The following is a 20,278-nucleotide window of genomic DNA, read 5'->3' as shown; positions in this document are numbered from 1 at the left end:
ACAAAAAATGACTGTAGTAGTCGTAAAGCCGCAGTCAAGGTTCGGTGAACGGTAGGTGTTCTCAAGGTTTGGCCGGTAGAGGGTCCGCAGTAGTCCTGCATTACCTTAGTATTGCTGTACAACTACTACAGAAGTGATCCTGATAACACTCGACCTCTGCCTGATCCAGAGGATGTCACCATTTTACCTTCGCACAGACATCGAACGCTGTAAGAAGATGACGATCAGACCTCGTTAGAAAATGACTGAGTTATGAGCTAACAACTATGTGCCCATATTTTGGCATACGCACCAAATTCGATCGATTTTGACCCATAAATTGGTCAAATAACAATATTGTTTGGTGAAACAAACTTTATATAAAAGGTAAGCCTAAACTACACATTCTCTACGATTATCTGCTCAATATCTACCTGACTGTGGATTCTGTGTTCTACTTGTAAAAAATGAAAAAAATTCATATCTCAGTTCGTGATATTTTCGAAACTGATTTCGCTCAAAACAATAGAACTCAATATGGTTTCAATATTTTTTCATGAAATTTTCTGAATCAACGTAGAATCGCATTTCGACCTTAAGGGCGATTTTGTTCATTTTTTACGATTATTTGAACACAGAATCCACAGTTAGGTAGATATTGAGCTGATAATCGTAAAGAATGTGTAGTAATGTGTATCAAAATATTGATATTTGACCAGTTTATGGGCCAAAATCGATCGAATTTGGTGCGTATGCCCAAATATGAGCAATGAGCATATAGTTTTTAGCTCATAACTCAGTCATTTTTTGACCTGGGTTTTGGGCATGTTGAAGGTATTTGGCTAAATTGAGCCTTATTTGGACCAAATATGGGCGTGGCTGCCCCGCGGGCACCGTTTGGCGGTTGGGGTCCGGGACACCCTCAAAAGTGCGGTCACCGTTCGATCCTACTTTGTTGGTCAAGTTTCACAAAAATTTCGGATTTACAGACCACTCCCTCCACTTTTCCGGGTTTGTTTGAATTTTCAAAACCTCCCCCGGATGTCCGGATTTTCCAACAACTTAAAATAACTAATACAAATGAAATACAAAAACTTAAATTCGTTGGTACATAAAGTATATAACTATTATATACCTGGTTGAACAGAGCTATAGTGAACTAACCAGCTAATTAATTTACAAGGGAATAAATTTAATGTCTTGCCTTCATAATTGCTTTATTTTTTACCGAATTTTCCTGTTCGCTGTCTGTCTGTCTGTCTGTCTGTCTGTCAATAGCAAGAAAAATAATGAAATAATGGGTACTTGATGGGTGAGATTCCGTGCCGCGCCCTTCCTTCCTGCAGCTACGGTCTACCACAGGGATGGTAGCTATAGTGTCCAATGAACCGTACAAAGAAAGTAGAGGTCGCACAACTGCTTAAAACGAACCACGAAATATTAGCCAACAACATACAAGGCTCCCGCGGGAGCTATGCCGAAATTTCAAGCACCAAGTCTGAAATCTCTAAGGATCAGAAATCCCAGGACAACACAAAATAGTCAAGACACAGTCCGGTGTTAGCAGCACCATTATATTATTGGGCACACCAGGACTTCAGATCTGGATATCATGACCAGATGTGCAACAGCCTAGCCCTATCGCACCTATAGTAGTCAGTCCAGCTTTTGTTTGTAGTTCTCTAGACGGTTGCACACCTACCGTCACCGAGACCCCAAAAGTCTCGTCTGCTATGCGGCCTCTTCAACTATGCTTATTACTATTGGGGGTCGTATCCACTTTTCAATTCGATCGGTATCCGGCTTTAAAATGCAAATCCTCCATGAGTTACCCCCATACAATTACGGTCCCTGCTATCTCGATTTCAAAGATTTGACCCGATTAAATGATTGCCAATTAACCAATTAACCGCTCTACAAGAGCCTTTAATCAGGAACAGTTATACGTCCCGGGAACATTTTCTGCGCCTGAGATGGAATTTAGCTGATCTGCCTTGTAATTTAGCCGCCTTGTAAGTGTAACGGTCAATACTTAATAATAATATGCAAACACTTTTCACCAGAAACTTTTGCAAATTTGGATATTTATATGAAATAGTTCTAAGAGGTTTTCTAATCCAAATTTTATCCACGTTTCGTGTCATCACGGTCTAATATAATATTTGAAACAAATATTTTACGAGTATCACCCGTTAAACAATTATCGCCCTTACTGGGCGGCGCTCAGCCTGTCATTCCGCCGAATCTCTATTCGGCGTTTATGTTTATGAACATAATAGCCTGGGGTCCCCAGGTAATTACTAATTATCGCCCGATACGAAATTAACGCCCTCTATCTGGACCAATTAGCTAATTACTAGTTGTATTATTATATATTAACCTGACAAAACATTAAACAAGTAAACAACTTTGTTGGATGAAAAGCAGAGCATTATAACCTCCCATACATCAAATTTTAGCGGCCATGAAAACAATTTGCTGTGTCATTTAAATTTGTCACACGTTGTAGACCTGCCGCGCAAGAGTTTGCAGCTGTATCGTGGCTTTCGCCACGACGATTGGGCGACATCTGTCCGACAGCGACATCTGTCCGACAGCGACATCTGTCCGAAAGCTGAATTAGGGATTTCGGACAGATGTCGCTGTCGGACAGGAGTCGTTTTTGGCGACATCTGTCCGAATTTCGGATCATATTGAAATTTCGGTTCACATTCGTATTTCACAAGCTCACGGGTAAGCAGAACAAGCCCTTACAGACGTGAAGAAAACCAAAAGAGACGGGCGGGAACTACCTGAGCCACGTGCACCCAAATGGATCCGTTATGATCGACAACTTCAGAGAATTGTAGATGATTACGACAACTACAGCAACCCTATGGATTTCCTTAAAGCTATCGGAAATTTGACTATGCTTTAGATTTGATTCTGTGATATTGTATTATATTGAACTAATTTATAACATTTAAATAACATTCAAACTATTGTCCAATTTATCGACATCAAATGAAAATAAACTGTGGTAGAACTATGGCTCAGATCATATCTCAAATGTTACGTATACAATTTAGCAAATAACAGTTTAGATCATGTCTCTAATTGTAAATGTGTCGTATTGAAATCAGGTCACAATTTCGGACAGATGTCGTTTTTTTCTGGTACCCTGATTCGGACAGATGTCGCTGTCGGACAGATGTCGCTTTCGGACAGGAGTCGTGTTACCCGCCACGACACTTATATTTAGTGAAACGACAATGGGGGTCATGACGTGATACAAATTTAAATTAGGTTTTAAATGGCCAAAGAAATAAAGAATGGATACGACCCCTAGACACTGGCACTATACAGATACTCTTATAGTTATATTATTATTAGCCTAAGTTGCAGTGCTCTTTCAAAACTTACAGAAAAACTGTTCTCATTTATGCCTTAATGGGTCAACAAAGCTTGAATTCCATAGAACAGTAAAAAGCGATCGTACTATCTTGAACAAAATTATATAGTCTCTTCTTTAGAATTACAGGAACAGGTATAAATTGCATATTGCGTCATAGAAAGAACAGCTTTATTGAATTAATAAGTCATACAACAGATTAATAGAATTTACTCTGTAACAGCTATCAGATATCTGAAGAATTTTCACAGAATAAAGACAAAGGAATGTCGAAGTATGAAGCAATTCTTGGAAATTTTGAAACTGATACGACGGCAAAATTCTTTGCTTTACGATGGGTAATTTAATAAATATTGCAATAAAATGCTTACTACTAATTTTAAAAATGAACTTTATCTTCACGAATAATTATAGCTTAGCACAATACTAGGGAGCTGAAAAGTGTTGATTTGGTGACCAGTATCGAGATATACATCCCCTCACATCCCGTGACGCCCGAGACGATATGACAACTTCATTCGCTCGTTTTACTTCTCCAAAGTTCAGCCACGCATAAAGCCAACTGCAACTCTCCCGCGGAAATATTTCTTCCTTTCATTTTGGATCTAATAAGTGATCTGTCCACGACCTCACACCTTTCCTCGGTATGTCTTCCCTAGGTAAGCAGAGTATTGATCTACAGTAGAAACGTAAGTGTAAGCTGCGATATTGTCTTCTTGGACCAAGGAGCAATTCTGATTTATTTCTCCCAACGTCTTCACGTAGTCATTTCCAATCTTCGGGAGAGTATGGAAATCAAATAATGTGCTTTATTATTATTAAGTACAGGAGATACGGCACTTTATTGATTCTAATTTACAGAAAATAACTAAATTCTAGAATGTGATGTTGAAATCGAATAGTTATGGCCCAACGTGGGAACAATCACTATGGCAAAGATTCCTGGTTAAAAACTTACCGTATCGAAAGAAGGAAATGGTGATTCTGTTAACTCGATCAATTCTACCAACTTCTCCGCCAAATTCAAATGACCTGGAAGGTTTTTAATATACTTTCGCCCTACCCCAACATTGTACACATATTTTTGTATTGAAGAATGAAGATATGTCTAATTTTTCAAGGTGCTGAAAATTACCTTTCAATACCAAAACATGTTCTATCTATTATCAATGTACGCTCTCATGCGTGAGTGTATTCAAAATACTGAGAAATATTTAACATATTCAGGGTATAGTTTCGGAAGGTCAAAACGTACGTACGAGTAAGCCTGCACAGTGCACAGTGCGCTTCATAAAGCTGATGACAAGTCAGCCGACAACCATCAAAAGCTTTATGTAAATACAACTTCACGCTCTCCCACGGCACGGTTTGCGGGGTTATGTTAGTGTATTTCCGAGACCACTTTTTTATATAGTAGTTAAAGTACCAAGCAGAGGTAGCGTATGCTACCAGGCCTTCAGTTAAAGAACACTGTTATTTTCTGCTATATGTAGAAAATTTATAAATGCCAGCTACCAGGCCTTCAGTTAAAGAACACTGTTATTTTCTGCTATTTGTAGAAAACTTATAAATGCCAGCTACCAGGCCTTCAGTTAAAGAACATTGTTATTTTCTGCTATATGTAGAAAACTTATAGATGCACCAGCCTCTATAAGTATAATAGATGCCAGCTTTTATGTTAAGTATGAAGAAAATGTTTAAAATTTTCAGGGAGGTATATTTCTCAAAGTTAAACTTATTCAAGTTAAAATCACACTATTATATCACAAAACAGCTACGTCGGGCGTCGGCTAGTAGGAATTGTTAAATATAAAAATGACAGAGCTGCGACAGAGTAAAAGCATTCAATGTATAAGTATTTCACCATATTATGCACTTTCCAGAGGCTTAGAAAAATAACACATTCCTCTTCCCGACATGCAACATAAAATAACACTTCTTCACCACCCATCTAGTTTTAACCTTACGTCAGAACCTACCGTCGTTTGACAGTTTGATCCCGCCTTGTCTGAAGTTTGCATCAAGAGCCCTGTCTAACAAAGCTGAAGTGTCTACGAACTGTCCTCCCACTCTTGTAGCTACCTCCTTCGTCTTCTCCGTGTATTGTTTAATTGTGCTCTTATCTATTGTAACTCCTGAGGATAACAGTGTAAACTGTAAGCTATTGTGTAATGTGTACCTTAAATATTGAAATTAGAAAATAAAGTTATGATATTGGTTTCATCAAACTGAGACTAAAAATCAGATGGAGAATTTACATGAATCAGGCTACATTTTAAATCTTACGAATGTAATTGTAAAAACAAAAAATTCAATACCATCAAAGACATTGCCTTCATCTCCTTCGAATCTCATGGTATGTATGGGTAAAGGAGAGAGCAAGATGAAGCGCTCTGCGTTCATATCAACTTCATTTGTTATCTTGTCTACCAGTGAGTAAAGATTCTTTCGGAACTGATGAAAATACCATGTAATTAGAGAAATTAAGGAATTAATATTTAATAAAAAGAGAAGCTCCCAATAAGACACTCCCTTATTACGGATGTTTTAGTTTTAAAGCCATAATAATTGCTATATTTTCTAGTTTAACTTAGACCGCGTTAGACTTTGATTGGAATCCAATTATGAGAAAATAAGAAGAAACCCCAAAAGAATCGAGTTGTAAAAATACTAATAGAAGTTTAAGACAGTTGTAGTGAGATAAAACAACCCCAAGGAACTAGATAAGATAAACATGAGATGGAAATTAAAAGTGGGTACCTTTTCAGGATCAGTGACAGGTCTGGTATCTTGTTTACTCCGCAAGCAGTCGTCTCTGCCACATAGGATGATGATGTAGTCGGGAGTAGCGCCCAGGTTCCGGGCCACGCTGCTCGTTAGAAGCTTTATCCACTCTGCTGTGTAACCAGGGAACTTCCTGAGTAGAGATATTGTCAGAAAAATGTTTGTTTGGCATAAAGTATGTGAAATCCCCAAGATGTGTGCTAATTCTGTAAGTGTAACTATAAATGAACAAAATGCTTCGCTTTAAACACAACTGCGTTTCACTCTCGCCCTCAGGATATAAATCGAAAAAGCATCAGCCATTCGATAAAATTGCCATTAAAAGAAAATATCAATGTTAAAACAAACCTCAGGATAACGTCTGCTTCTCCATTGAATCGGTCGTTTAAGATGGAGCCGAAACCGTGTGTCTTTAACGCTGATTCGACTTGGCTGTCTCCAATAATGAGTATTCGAGTCAACATCTTCGACAACCGCTAGCAAAATTACATTTCGTTAATAATCAATGAGGAATTAATTTGATTAAGTTGAATTAAGAGGTTCCGAATTGAAAGGTTTACAAATGTTGGTCGTACAGAAAAGATATCTTGGTGGCCTTTTACTGGCATCATTCATAAAGATTTGTATATTACTTTGTTTACGGAATATTTATGCTAGATAATGTTAAAACTTCAAACAAAAGCATCGACAACTGGCTAAACACGGCATAGGTTAAACAGCATAAGATAACTTAATGAGTTAAGTTTGACGTATCGTTATGTGCGTTTTCATCGGTCAATTGAGAATAAACGAACAGAATGCATATCGGACTGAATACCGAACTATCACTATCTATAGTATTCACAAATCACAACTTGTGTGGATTCGGTCCGCGGATGGAGTCCCTGTCAACGGAATGATGCGAGAGCTCGTGAAGTTTTATAATGAGGATGCGAGTCAACATCGCCCATAACCTTTATTAAAATAATATAAAGTATAGCAACTTTCAAGTCAAAGAATAATATTCAACTATCGGATCTTAATTTGTTCATACTCGTATGAACCGCTTAAATCCCGCAAGGCATGAGTTGGCAACAATTAAAAATGTCGCAAGGAACATCAAGGCTCTCAACGACTCCAGTTAAAGTGGAGAACATGAAACAAGGCAAATAACTGGTATAAACTAGTAAATAAAAAGTACACTCGACGTTTTGACACTTATCGACATTTTACTTACAAATTATTAAAGATTCATACCAGTTATTTTCCTTGTTTCATTATGTCCACATTGAGTTTAAACAAAATCTGTCGATGCTACCTACCAAAACTTACAATGTCAAATAGTTTAAAATTGTAGTGCGCTCTGCAGAACAGTCAACAGATTTCTAGGTAGGTACTTGTGACGGATTATGATAAATCACTCTAGGCTAACACACGACGTACAACGTACTTTAAGTTTAACACGTTCTCTAGATGGCCCTGACGGACGTCGGACAATTCAAACCCCAACCCTTACCCTAACCAAATGCCTGTAGTTATTCACAATCAGCATTCAAAAATACATCGATTTAGGTTAGTTTCAACTGCCTTAAAAAAAATTCGGAAGTTTTACATTCCAGGTGATTTAGCACGCTCGGCTTATTATATGACACTTACAAAAGTCTGCGTTATAACAATACTTATATTTAATAACCCTAAAGTCTAATCTGTTTAGTCACCTGTTGTCAAAACTTAATTCCGCAGAATTGAGAATGCAGGTTTTCCGTACTACAATTACCCAGGGGAATTGAACTTACAACTTAGTAACTGAACAGAGAGTAAATATTATCTGCAGTGTGTAGTGCATACCCTGAAGAGTCTGACCGACACAACGGTGTTAAACTTTATCGTGCATGCGATTACTACACCAATCAAAATACAAATCAGCATCACGACTAGTTACATTTTACAAGTTACAAGCCAAAAATCCCACGTTTGGCTGTCAAAAAATATTAAATAAACTCGTTCCGAATAACCATAATTACTAACAAACAAAATTGTTTAAAGTTATACTTCTTTCTGTGTATGTTCATACAGTCCCTCCCTGTTATGTAGATGCACTCACATGCAATGAGACAATTTTAATATAATCATTAATTAATAAAATCATTGATTTAATAATAACCCATTATTGAGCCCATTTATATCATGTACAATATATAAAATTGAATATACAATATACATGACTGACGAATAATTAGTTAGGAACCTAATTCTGTGACAAATCAAAATGTTAACTTAAAGTTAAATCATAATTTTAGTGAAGAAAACAATACAATTACAAAATATTTCAATGATAGAATTATAGCACAAGTTTTGTTACTGCTAAGTAATATAAGTAAAATACGGATACCAGAGACAGATGGCCATCATTTGACATAATGAATCAAACATATGTAAGTTTTACTTTTATACAGATATAAGCAAGCGCGCTGACAGGAGTTGGATATTCACGCAGATATGAAATTGAAACTATGAACTACCGTATAACAAATTGTCGATATAATTTGTGATTTTTGTTGTCTGTTTGAGGTGAGAACTCTATATTAATATTATCAATTATGACTATGAGTATGAACTTTTATTATTATCATTGCTAGGAGTATTGTATGACTATGTGTAATTAGTAATAGTATATAATATTAATACTACAACGGTGGTGTGCGTAAATGCCCACTCGTTGAAACTGCTATTGAAATTATAAAATAATTAAATTATCACCCGTCAAATGATCGACAAATTTGAAAATGATCTCTTTATTTGAATTTGTATACTTGTAATGATGAATGATATATTTCTTTATCTGAATTGTTATACACCCTGTACTTATAATGATGAATTTACGATTTTGATTAAATTATTTTCGAATGAACCGTATTGAATTTGATAAATTAAATTATAATACCCAAATGAAAAATTTAAGTTCCTTAGCACTTAGAATCGATTGGAAAACCGGATAATAATACAATAGATACATACAAAATTGATGGGTGAAAACAAAATGTGGATCCTCTCTCCCGTAAAGCTACAAGTAAATTACAGAGTTGTATTATCACAGTGCTGGCAAGCACGACCGTTGCATTTATTGTGGGTATACTATGTACCCCATTTACTATTATACCCCCTTTGGTACACGTTACAAGCCTCTTTCGTGCACGCGAAGCGTGCACTCCGGCCGGAGGCGGCGGCCGAAGGCCGCCGCCTCCGGCAGGAGTTTTTCAGGCATTAAGACTCATCGGAAGTCGTTCGACAGATTTATTTTTAGTTCAAAACATTCTAATTTGATGTCAAAGATGACACGAATAAAAAATAGTTATGTTGAGATTTTTAAGAAATTTGCATAAAATACTCGCCAGCACTGTTATACGAAATTCGGTAAAAAACCCAAAATCGCCATATTCAGGTGCCTTAAAAACCATGTTACAATTGAGTTAGAGATCTGAAAAAAGTTTCAGGTTTCAGGAGCATCGGGAAATGGGTTTTCTAGAACCCCTGTTTTACGACAGATTGTCGTGATCACAATGCTGGCAAGCATAACCGTTGCCCTTATATTCACAACACTATGTACCCCCTATACTATTATATCCCCTTTATTGTTTTCCAGGCATTAAGACTCATCGAAAGTAGTTCAGCAGGTATATTTAAGTTCAAAACATTCTAATTCAATGTTAAAGATGACAGGAATAAGAAATAGTTATATGGAGGTTTTTAAGAAATTTGCGCAAAATACGCGCCAGCATGTTATACGAAATTAGGTAAAAAACCCAAAATCGCCATATTCAGGTGCCTTAAAAACCATGTTAAAATTGAGTTAGAGATCTGAAACTTTGCAGAGCGTCTAGACCTTGTCCAAATCGACTGTAAAAAAAATTTCATGTTGCAGGAGTATCGGGAAGTGGGTTTTCTGGAACCCCTGTTTTACAACAGATTGTCGTGAAGCTATATATATATGTATGTATAGACGCTTTTGCAGTAAATTGTAGCCTACATTTAAGTGGCCGTAGATTCAAAAGTATAAAAGATACAGTCATTTCGAACCACAGGTTTTAAAGATAATTGTTTATACTTTAGTTTACATTATATCGAAAAATAATTTATCGTCATCATCATCACTTGATGACGTCATCAATTTAAGTGTTTTTAAAACTTGATTTTTGACAAAATAACAACTTTTCAAATCGATTTTAAAGCATTAAGAAGTAATTTTATTCAAAATCTGAGGATATTTTCATCTTAGATAATTGTTCAAGCATTCTGAAAATCTACCGGAAAGTTTTCCTACCTTGCTCCTTCATAAAGATATTCGCTATTGAAGTTAGTGCTTTTTTGAAGAATAATTTTATAAAAACACAAAAGTTGTGAATTAGTATTCTCTGGTGTTGGGCCATCCCTTGGGTTGTGGAGCTCAATTTTGCTTCCTAAAGGTCTAAATTGTGTTATAGGCTAGTTTTAAAGTTGAAAATCGAAAAGTTGCACACGTGGGGACACGCCCAAATTCATTTAAAATAGCTAAAATCACTGAAAATTGTTATTTTCACGATTTTTACCAACTTTGGAGTCCCGTTGTGATCCAAGTTCTTTTTGAAATCTTCTGAAACTTTTCATGCTTATCAAACTATATATTAAATAACACTATGCAAAAATTTATGGTGATTCAATATTTTATGCGCACGCAACGTCCGCTCAAAGTTTGCACGTGCGAAAGGTGAGAATTTTGCTCATTCGTGATTTCGAATATATTCTGCTTTCCCACGATATTTAAATGGCATTATATATGAATTTAATGCCAACTTGAATGAGTAAAAAGTGCTATATGCAGTCTGTTATTGACAGATATGCCTACCTAAACACAAGGAAACGTTTTCAAAGGTAAAATTTCGAAATCGTTGAAATAACCTCCTTATTAAGTTTCGACTGTGTAAATTATCCTGACATTATAATCAAAAAGAGATGATATTTGACCAAAACCCATAATCATGGGTAGAGTGAACCGCTGCCAGTGTCTCTCTTTTCCAAACAAAAGAAAATGATATTAATTTGAGGAACCGTCCGCAAATGCAAATTGATACCGAGAATGAAATCGGTCGCTCGCTATTTCCAATCAATAAGCTTTATATTACAATTCGTAAGCCGTGATCGAATGGAAAAAGCGAGCGACCGATTTCATTCTCGGTATCAATTTGCATTTGCGGACGGTTCCTCAAATTAATATCATTTTCTTTTGTTTGGAAAAGAGAGACACTGGCAGCGGTTCACTCTACCCATGATTATGGGTTTTGGTCAAATACATACATACATACATATATTCAGGGATAGACGTTTTGCCAGTCAATTATAGGCTACATTCAGGTGTCTGTAGATTTGTACCTATAAAAGATACAGCCATTTCCGACCACAGGTCTTGCAAATAATTGTTTACACTTTAGTTTACATTGTATAAAAAAATTATTTGACGTCATAAACACCCCTTGATGACGTCATCAAGTTAACCGTTTTTAAAACTTGATTTTTGACAAAGTAATAACTTTTAAAATCAATTTTAAACCATTAAGATGTAATTTTATTCAAAATCTGAGGAAATTTTTGCCTTAGATAATTGTTCAAGCATTCTGAAAATCTACCGGAAAGTTTTTCTAGCTTGCTCCTTCATAAAGATATTCGTTATTGAAGTTTGTGCTTTTTTGAAGAATTATTTTATAAAAACGTCAATTTTGCGATTTAGTATTCTCTGGTGTTGGGCCATGCCTTGGGTTGTGGAGCTCATTTCTGCTTCTTATAGGTATAAATTGTGCATTAGGCTAGTTTTAAAGTTGAAAATCGAAAAGTTGCACACGTGGGGACACGCCCAAATTGAAAGAAAATTGCTAAAATCACTGAAAATTGCTGTTTTCGTCATTTTCTGTCAACTTTAGAGTGCCGTTGTGATTACAGTTCTTCTTGAAATACTTTGAAACTTTGCATGCTTATCAAGCTATATATAAAACAATTACATGCAAAAATTTACGGCGATTCAATATTGTATGCGCACGCAACGTCCGCTCAAAGTTTGCACGTGCGAAAGGTGAGAATTTTGCTCATTCGTGATTTCCAACAAATTCTGCTTTGCCACGACAGTTTTATGTCATTATATATATTTAATGCCAACTTGAATAAGTATTAAGTGGCATATTCAGTCAGTGATCGACCGATATGCTTCCCTAAACACAAGGATATGTTTTTAAAGGAAAAATTTCGAAATCGTTGAAACTTCCTCCTTATTAATGAAGATATCAGTTTATATTTCGACTTTATAAAGTACCCTGACATTATAATCAAAAAGAGATGATATTTTACCAAAACCCATAATCATGGGTAGAGTGGACCGCTGCCAGTGTCTCTCTTTCCCAAACAAAAGGAAATGATATTAATTTGATTGACCGTTCTCAAATGCAAAATGATACCGAGAATGAAATCGGTCGCTCGCTTTTCCCATTCATTTACAATTGTAATAGATTAAGAAGAACTACCCAAAGGCAGCTGTACTCGGCAATGAAGATTTAATAAACTCCAGCTTGTTCAATAAGTAATAACTACCACCCTTGTCCCTTACCCCGAAATACTAGGTATCGACCCGAACGCAACCCAAAGAGATTTTTACAGCATCTGATTGATGTAATCAATCGAAACTTATTTATACAATTCGTAAGCCGTGAATGAATGGGAAAAGCGAGCGACCGATTTCATTCTCGGTATCATTTTGCATTTGAGAACGGTCAATCAAATTAATATCATTTCCTTTTGTTTGGGAAAGAGAGACACTGGCAGCGGTCCACTCTACCCATGATTATGGGTTTTGGTAAAATTATATATATATAATAATACAACTCTGTAATTTACAATATATATATTGTTATATATATAGGATAACGCATAGAAATAGAACACTGACCAAAAATGGTATTGTTCAATTGTTCAAAGCTCAGGTGTAATTATAAGTAAATTTAGGCAGCCAGATAGTGATTATTGAAGTCCAGTAACGAATAATTTAATGTCGTGAAATTGTCATGGAGTATGGACACAGTTATCGAAGTCACGAATTTGATTATCGTTACTGATTTACTGACATTGACAACCACTTGCCTCACGTTGTATGATGTAGGCCAGCCGCGCACGAGTGTGTGGCTATATCGTGGCTTTCGCCCCGATACTACTAGTACTATAACTAGAAATGACTAAATACTAGAAATACTAGAAATACTAGAAATACTAGAAATACTAGAAATACTAGAAATACTAGAAATACTAGAAATACTAGAAATGCTAGAAATACTAGAAATACTACAAATACTACAAATACTACAAATCACTAAATGAAATTACAATGAGGGTTACGACGTGATACAAACAACCACCTCAGACTAACTCCTGCTCTGTTCAGCTACCACCAACACCTGCAAATTCTATCTTAATCTACAGGGTGGGCCAAAAGTCAGTGTGCAAACGTTGGCCTTAATAGCTCAGTCACTGAGTGCCCAATTGAAATACTTCCTTCTGGTATGACTTAGTACCACCACTGGTTCGAGGAATTTGTCAACTCGAAAGATATTCGCGTTCATTTTTTTCAAATGGAGGTTCATTTTCACATTTATTTGATAGTTTGGATAGTCGGATCAAGCTAAATGTTATTGAATTGTGTTTGGCCATTCGAATTACGTTTGTCCTGAAAGAATTAGAACTGTAGCTTCTCAGATGACCGAGATATGAAGCATAACGAGTTTATTCATTACGTGTGATCAGGTGATTGGTTTACCTAATCACGTGATAAGGTGACCCCGTTAACTACCCCGTTAAACATTATGGGAATTGTTAAGGGTGCCCAATTAAGGTGTCGTGTCACGGTGTCACATAATCACCCAGTCAATTTTGTTAACGAGATACACAAAATGCTTGATAACTTCGTCATTTCTAATCCGTTTTGCCTCATGTTTTCAGATCATATGCAACATTTGATAATCTACCGTCTCTGAAAAAATTAGGCGTTCAGCATGTTCAGAGAAACCAATATAGGTGTTTTAATATTGAATGGGCGTGGTCTAAAATATTCGAATTTTCAAATTTTGACGACGGAATCCTCGAACCAGTAAGTACAGTATGCCATCTGCAAAGCAACAGCTCTCAAATATAAAACACGGCGGAGGTATAAGACCCAACGTTTGCACACTGACTTTTGGCCCACCCTGTAGTATCACTATAATTGAGAATCAGTGAAAAAATAAGGTTATATCGATAAAGATGGCAAACAACAAACTCCAAGCAGCTGCAAAAAAACCAAAACCGAAACTGACTCCTTTTAGTATTGTCTTCCAATCTGTCAATAATTAGATATGAACCAATAATAAGATAGGAACCTAATTCTGTGACAAATCAAAATTTTAACTTCAATTATAATTTTAGTGAAGAAAACAATATAATTACAAAATATTTCAATGATAGAATTATAGCACAAGTTTTGTTACTGCTAATATAAGTAAACTACGAATACCAGAGACAGATAGCCATCATTTGACATAATGAACCCAACATATGTAAGTTTTATACAGATATAAGTGATAAGCAAGCGTGCTGACAGGGGTTGGATATTCACGCAGATATGAAACTACCGTATAACAAATTGCCGATATAATTTGTGATTTTTGTTGTCTGTTTGAGGTGAGAACTTTATATTTTAGCTCAATCTAGTATCATTGAGAATCAGTGAAAAAATAAGGTCATATCGATAAAGATGGCAAAAACAAACTTTAAGCAGCCGCAAAAAACCAAAACCGAAGCATACACTGTCTCTTCTTTTCTTCCAATCTGTCAACAGAGTTGAAAACAAAATAGCAATACTGCACGTATTCTGACGTCGGAAAGCTATACGCTTATCAAAGGGAGTGCTTTAAAGCGACAACCTGACAACTTGCTGGAAAAACTAGGAGTGTTACATTTAAAATAGTATGGAGGTGTCGGTGCAACTTGCAAAAATGCGAAAGTCTGAATATGGGAAATTCGTTCATAGACCCTTGCAGTCAAGCAGTTGCAGGGTAACTGTTAAGTTGCAAGACAATAACAAATTAACACATTCTCAAAGTGGATTTGCGTAGTACGAAGGTATGATTTTCTGCTGAATTGGAATTCAGAGTTGGAGATGAAATCCTAAACGCATATTTTCTGTGTTTAAAGTGCGAACATATCAGGAGGTATAACACAAATATCTGTGGTGGTAGATATTATATTTGTTGATATAAATTACAGACAGGTTTGGCGATGAGTTATTTTGATGCTGCCTAACAAAGCTATAAACTGGAGCCGGAAAGTTAATTGGACTAATTGAAAGAACATTCTCATCATTATTCTGTTAATGACGATCACCACAGCAATGATGGTGCTGGTGCTGGTGCTGGTGCTGGTGCTGGTGCTGGTGCTGGTGCTGGTGCTGGTGCTGGTGCTGGTGCTGGTGCTGGTGCTGGTGCTGGTGCTGGTGCTGGTGCTGGTGCTGGTGCTGGTGCTGGTGCTGGTGCTGGTGCTGGTGCTGGTGCTGGTGCTGGTGCTGGTGCTGGTGCTGGTGCTGGTGCTGGTGCTGGTGCTGGTGCTGGTGCTGGTGCTGGTACTGGTGCTGGTGCTGGTGCTGGCGCTGGTGCTGGTGCTGGTGCTGGTGCTGGTGCTGGTGCTGGTGCTGGTGCTGGTGCTGGTGCTGGTGCTGGTGCTGGTGCTGGTGCTGGTTTTGCTCGATATTGCTCAAAATTGCTCAAAATTGCTCGTAAAACGAAAATAATATTAGGATTATTGATCGAAGATACAAATAGTTAAAAACTAAGCACAAAACTTCCTGAAAAACTCCTACAAATATTTAATATAACTGCAACTCTGTCAAAATTTACCTTAAACTACACCGGTATTCTGAAAACATAAAGTGACGTTACATCAAGCTAACAGTACACATGCACTATATTTATAGTCAGAAAGCGTGCTGGTCAGGGGTGTAGGAAGCGGGGCCGGGGGGGGAGGGGCATCGCCCCCCCCCCCATAAAATCTGGGAAAGGGGCCAAAAAGGGCCAACTTTTTAATTTAGGTTTCTAAAAATGTTTGAGAACATTTCAAAGTTATTCTGGAAACTACTTTTACTACTACTATGTCGGAGCTAAGTCCGATCTACGCCAGAAAACCCCCTCCATATATCCCTGTCCCGCATCAGGGTTCGCAGTTCCTCTTTAGAGTTTGTCCCAACTTCCTTCAGTAACATAGACAAGTAGCTTTGTCTTGGTCGGCCTTGCTGTGCTCTACCGTGCGTAGGTTCCCATAAGACTAAATCACTGGCAAGTAGCTCAGGATGTCGGATGCAGTGTCCCGCCATTTTTAATCTCCTGCTTCGTAACTTGTTTGACAGCCTTGGGAGGCTACCATACAAAGTTATATTGCTGACCTTGTCCTTCCATGAGATACCCAGCACCATACGCAACATCTTTGTGTATGTCCCGTCCAAACTTTTCTCTTGAGCCTTTGTCAGTGTCCAGGTTTCTGATCCGTAGAGCAGTACTGATTCACAAGCCGCTATGAACAATCTAATCTTTAGGCTCTTTGAGAGTTTGGATTTCCAGATATCCTTCAGTCTATGTAGGGCACCCCACGCTTTTCCCTTTCTAACCCTTATCTCCCTATCTGTGCTCTCAATCCAGGAGCCTAAGTAGATGAAATCATCTACATTTTCTATGGCTTCCCCGGATCGACTTTGTAGGTCGCTAGATCGATCCTCCATATTCAGTGTCATGACCTTGGTCTTGCCTTCGTTTATGTGTAGTCCCACGCTTGCTGCCGCCGATTCTACTCTGAGCAGGAACTCGTTAGCCTTGTCCATGTCCTCAGATATAAGTGCTATATCATCTGCAAAGTCCACATCGGTGATGATCTTGGGCCCCACTCTTCTGCTTTTTCTACGTTCGAGGGTGAGTCCAAGTCGCTCCGCATCATCGCCTATGGCTTGCCTCATACAGTAGTCGATGACTATTGCAAAGAGGTAAGGTGCTAAGGTATCACCCTGTAACACACCTGCAAGTATCTCGAACAATTCAGTTTCTCCGTCTGGAGTTAGGACTTTGGCCATTGTCTTCTCGTACATGAGCCGTATAAGCTGCACGATTTTGACTGGAATGCCGTAAGCTTCTAGAATCTTTAGCATTTTCCCACGATGTACACTGTCGAAAGCCTTCTTAAAGTCTATAAATGTCAGAACAGCTGGCAGTTTCCGACTCTTGACACCCTCTATAAGACGTCTCAGTACCAATATCTGTTGAGTTGTTGACCTTCCTGGTCTGAATCCATTCTGGTTTCTACGCAGAATTGTCTCGATTTCTGGCTTCAACCGGTTTAGAACCATCTTGTTTAGAGACTTGGCAACTAGGGATGACAAGCTTATTCCCCGATAGTTCATTGGTTCGCTAAGGTCGCCCTTCTTTGGAATTGGTATGATGTTGGCAGTTGACCATTGGTCTGGTTTCTCACCTTTCAATAGAGCATTGTTACAGAAGTCTAAGACAATTTGATCAAGGTCGCATCGTTTTAAGACTTCTGGGGCTATGTTGTCGTCACCCCATGCTTTCCCTTCCTTTATGCTGGACTTTGCTTTCCTGTACTCATCCAACGTAAACGGTTCTGTTCCGATATTCAGAGGTGGGTGGACTGGATCAATATCCTCTTCCGCGTTCTCTACCGTCGGTGGTGAGCCGAGAAGAGTAGCAAAATAGTCCTTCCATTTCTGAACCCTTTCCGTTGGTGAGTTTCCCTTGATTTTGCCAGTATATGATGGAGCTTTACCTGTGATCTTGTTGATCATGGTCCAGCTTTTAGCATGTCTGCCCTGCCAACTTGCTTCCTCCAGTTCCCGGACCTGCCCCTCCAGCAGGTGCTCTTTGGCTGCTTGATAAGCATCGCCTAGCTTCTGTTTGCCCTCTTGAACAGCTATTCGGTTGTCTTCTGTAGCATCTGAGTGGTATTTTATGCTACATTCCCTCAGCTTCAGCCTGGCAATCTCAACACTTGGAGTCGCTGAGATTTTACATCTTTTCTTTTTCTCCTTTTCAGGTAGTAAAAGTCGAGAAGTTGTCCTATTCGCATCAATAAAGCATTGGTACCTTTCTGTTGCCGTCTGATCATCCTTTTCAAGTATGGAAAAGCGGTTTTTAACTTTCACTGTGTACCTCTCTTGTAGAGCGATATCAGTTTTAAGTTTAGACCAGTCCAGAACCGGAGCCCTCTTCTCCGTCTTGCTTATCCGTAGACTAAGCTTTACCCTTGCTACGACTACTTTGTGATCCGAGCCAATACTGTGGAAACTACCATATGCTTCGGAGTTCTTGACGGAGTTCCGCCATTTCTTCCGGCAAATGATGAAGTCGATTTGAGATTTACTTTGACTCATATCTGAGAGATATGTCCAGAGTTTACCTCTTCGCTTCTGAAATCCGGTGTTTGTGATTTCTAGCTGTCGCTCCAACAGCATATCCTCTAGCAGTCTACCATTTCGGTTTGCTGGACCCTTGTGGAAGGATGTCCAGTTTCCTGATGATGAGACATGCGCATTGAGGTCTCCTACAACGAATAGTAAGTTGTGGGCTGGTATCTGGTCGATGGCACCACCAAGGCTGTCGTAGTAGTTTTCTGCTTCGTCGACAGTCGCCCCCTCTGTCGGGCTATAAGTCACAATAACAGTTGTGACCGGGTTCCCTGCAAAGTTGGCTACCATCGTCCTCCTGTCATGTGAGTATACACTAATCAATGAGTTGAATACTGTCTTTTTGTCCAAGACAATACCAACCCCACCAGCAGCCGCCCCATTGCTGGTTCTCCATGCCGAAGTTGTTATGAGGTGAGAGCTTCCAAGATCTTGATACTCGATTTCAGTGCTATGTACTACCCGATGCTCCTGAATGCCCAAAATATGTACGCCACTATCCCTCATGCATACACCCAGCTCATCCCTCTTGTATTGTTCTCTTATTGTTCGTACATTAAGAGTTCCTACAAGAATTTCCTTCTGGCCACGTAGTAGTAGGGTACCAGCCTTTGAAAGAGTTGGAGCATACATAGTAGTAGTACTTTTGTTCATGTTTCATGCTACCCTGATCATTATGAGTCGAAAATATTTTTTTTGGTTTTCGAAGTCTGCACCTACATTCGGAAGGCTGTGGATGTGATTGGTTTCATATACTTATAAAAAACGAATTTGGTCCTCAGATTTAAAGGATAATGCGCAATTTGACGCGGAAAACTGAAAAAATCGCAATTTGTCGCGAGGCCAGGATCTGAAAAAATCGCGATTTGTCGCGTCAAACGTGAAAAATAGCGATTTCGCACATGCCGCAATTTCCTTTTGTCATTATCCCGAAAAAATTTTGAAATTCAGGCTTTGGCGCGAAGCGCCAAAAAATATTTAGAATTTGGCCCCCCATAAAGATAATCAATATCATTCCTACACCCCTGGTACTGGTGGTTCAGGTCATTTTTACAATTATATAAACTAACTGACTACCAACAGTGTTGAAATATGTAATTGAATAAACTATGCTGACAGCAAACGCTCAACAATTCTGCAGAGTTCATTTTCGCCCCTCAAATTATGTGTCAACTCATCTGTTAAGGCATTTGGGAAACTTCGAGAACTTCCCTTCGCCATTCAATAAACAATTTTACTTTCAACACTAACAGACTACTAGAGCACAAAAAACCAAATATATGACAAGTGGTGCATGTTGTCTATTTTTAAATGGTTCTTTACAGTTGCCTGATATGTTCCTTATGGTTGTCGATCTGGCTATGTCTGACCGAAAAGTTGCTTTCAAGTGAGCGCTGCAAAGGTTTTGACGGCAGTAAATTTAAAGATTTGAATTTCAAAATTGACTACAGTCAAGGAGCGGCTGCATTCAATGTACCTACAACGAAATTGTGCAGGAAACTCAAAGGCATGCTGAATTCAACATTGGACATCCAAATTGAGATTCCTCGGCATTCGCACCAGCTGACTAGCACATAAAGTGAGACATACAGACTCTTAAATCTAACATGAGATTGAGTGCCCACGTCAGCACCACGCAG

General features: G+C 38.2%; 2 protein-coding genes across 5 annotated transcripts in view; both read right to left on the bottom strand.

Annotated features, from left to right (window-relative positions):
• Positions 1 to 20,278, bottom strand: part of LOC134818848 (ribose-phosphate pyrophosphokinase 1-like) — a 115,710-nt gene that overhangs the window by 48,752 nt on the left and 46,680 nt on the right. The gene's annotated exons all lie outside the window — the stretch shown is intronic.
• On the bottom strand, positions 3,485 to 6,626 carry LOC134818545 (isoamyl acetate-hydrolyzing esterase 1 homolog). The gene is made up of 6 exons (XM_063828159.1): positions 6,503 to 6,626; positions 6,131 to 6,287; positions 5,689 to 5,824; positions 5,350 to 5,505; positions 4,329 to 4,402; positions 3,485 to 4,146 (listed from the first exon to the last, which is right to left on the bottom strand). The coding sequence occupies exons 1-6, from the start codon at positions 6,616 to 6,618 to the stop codon at positions 4,000 to 4,002; spliced, it is 786 nt and encodes a 261-aa protein (XP_063684229.1). The 5' UTR covers positions 6,619 to 6,626; the 3' UTR covers positions 3,485 to 3,999.

This window comes from Bolinopsis microptera, chromosome 7, assembly GCF_026151205.1.
Source record: "Bolinopsis microptera isolate Bmic1 chromosome 7, MBARI_Bmic_1.0, whole genome shotgun sequence".
NCBI lineage: Eukaryota > Metazoa > Ctenophora > Tentaculata > Lobata > Bolinopsidae > Bolinopsis > Bolinopsis microptera.
The sequence above is the reverse complement of the archived record's forward strand: the minus strand, read 5'-3'. Positions and strand labels throughout refer to the sequence as shown.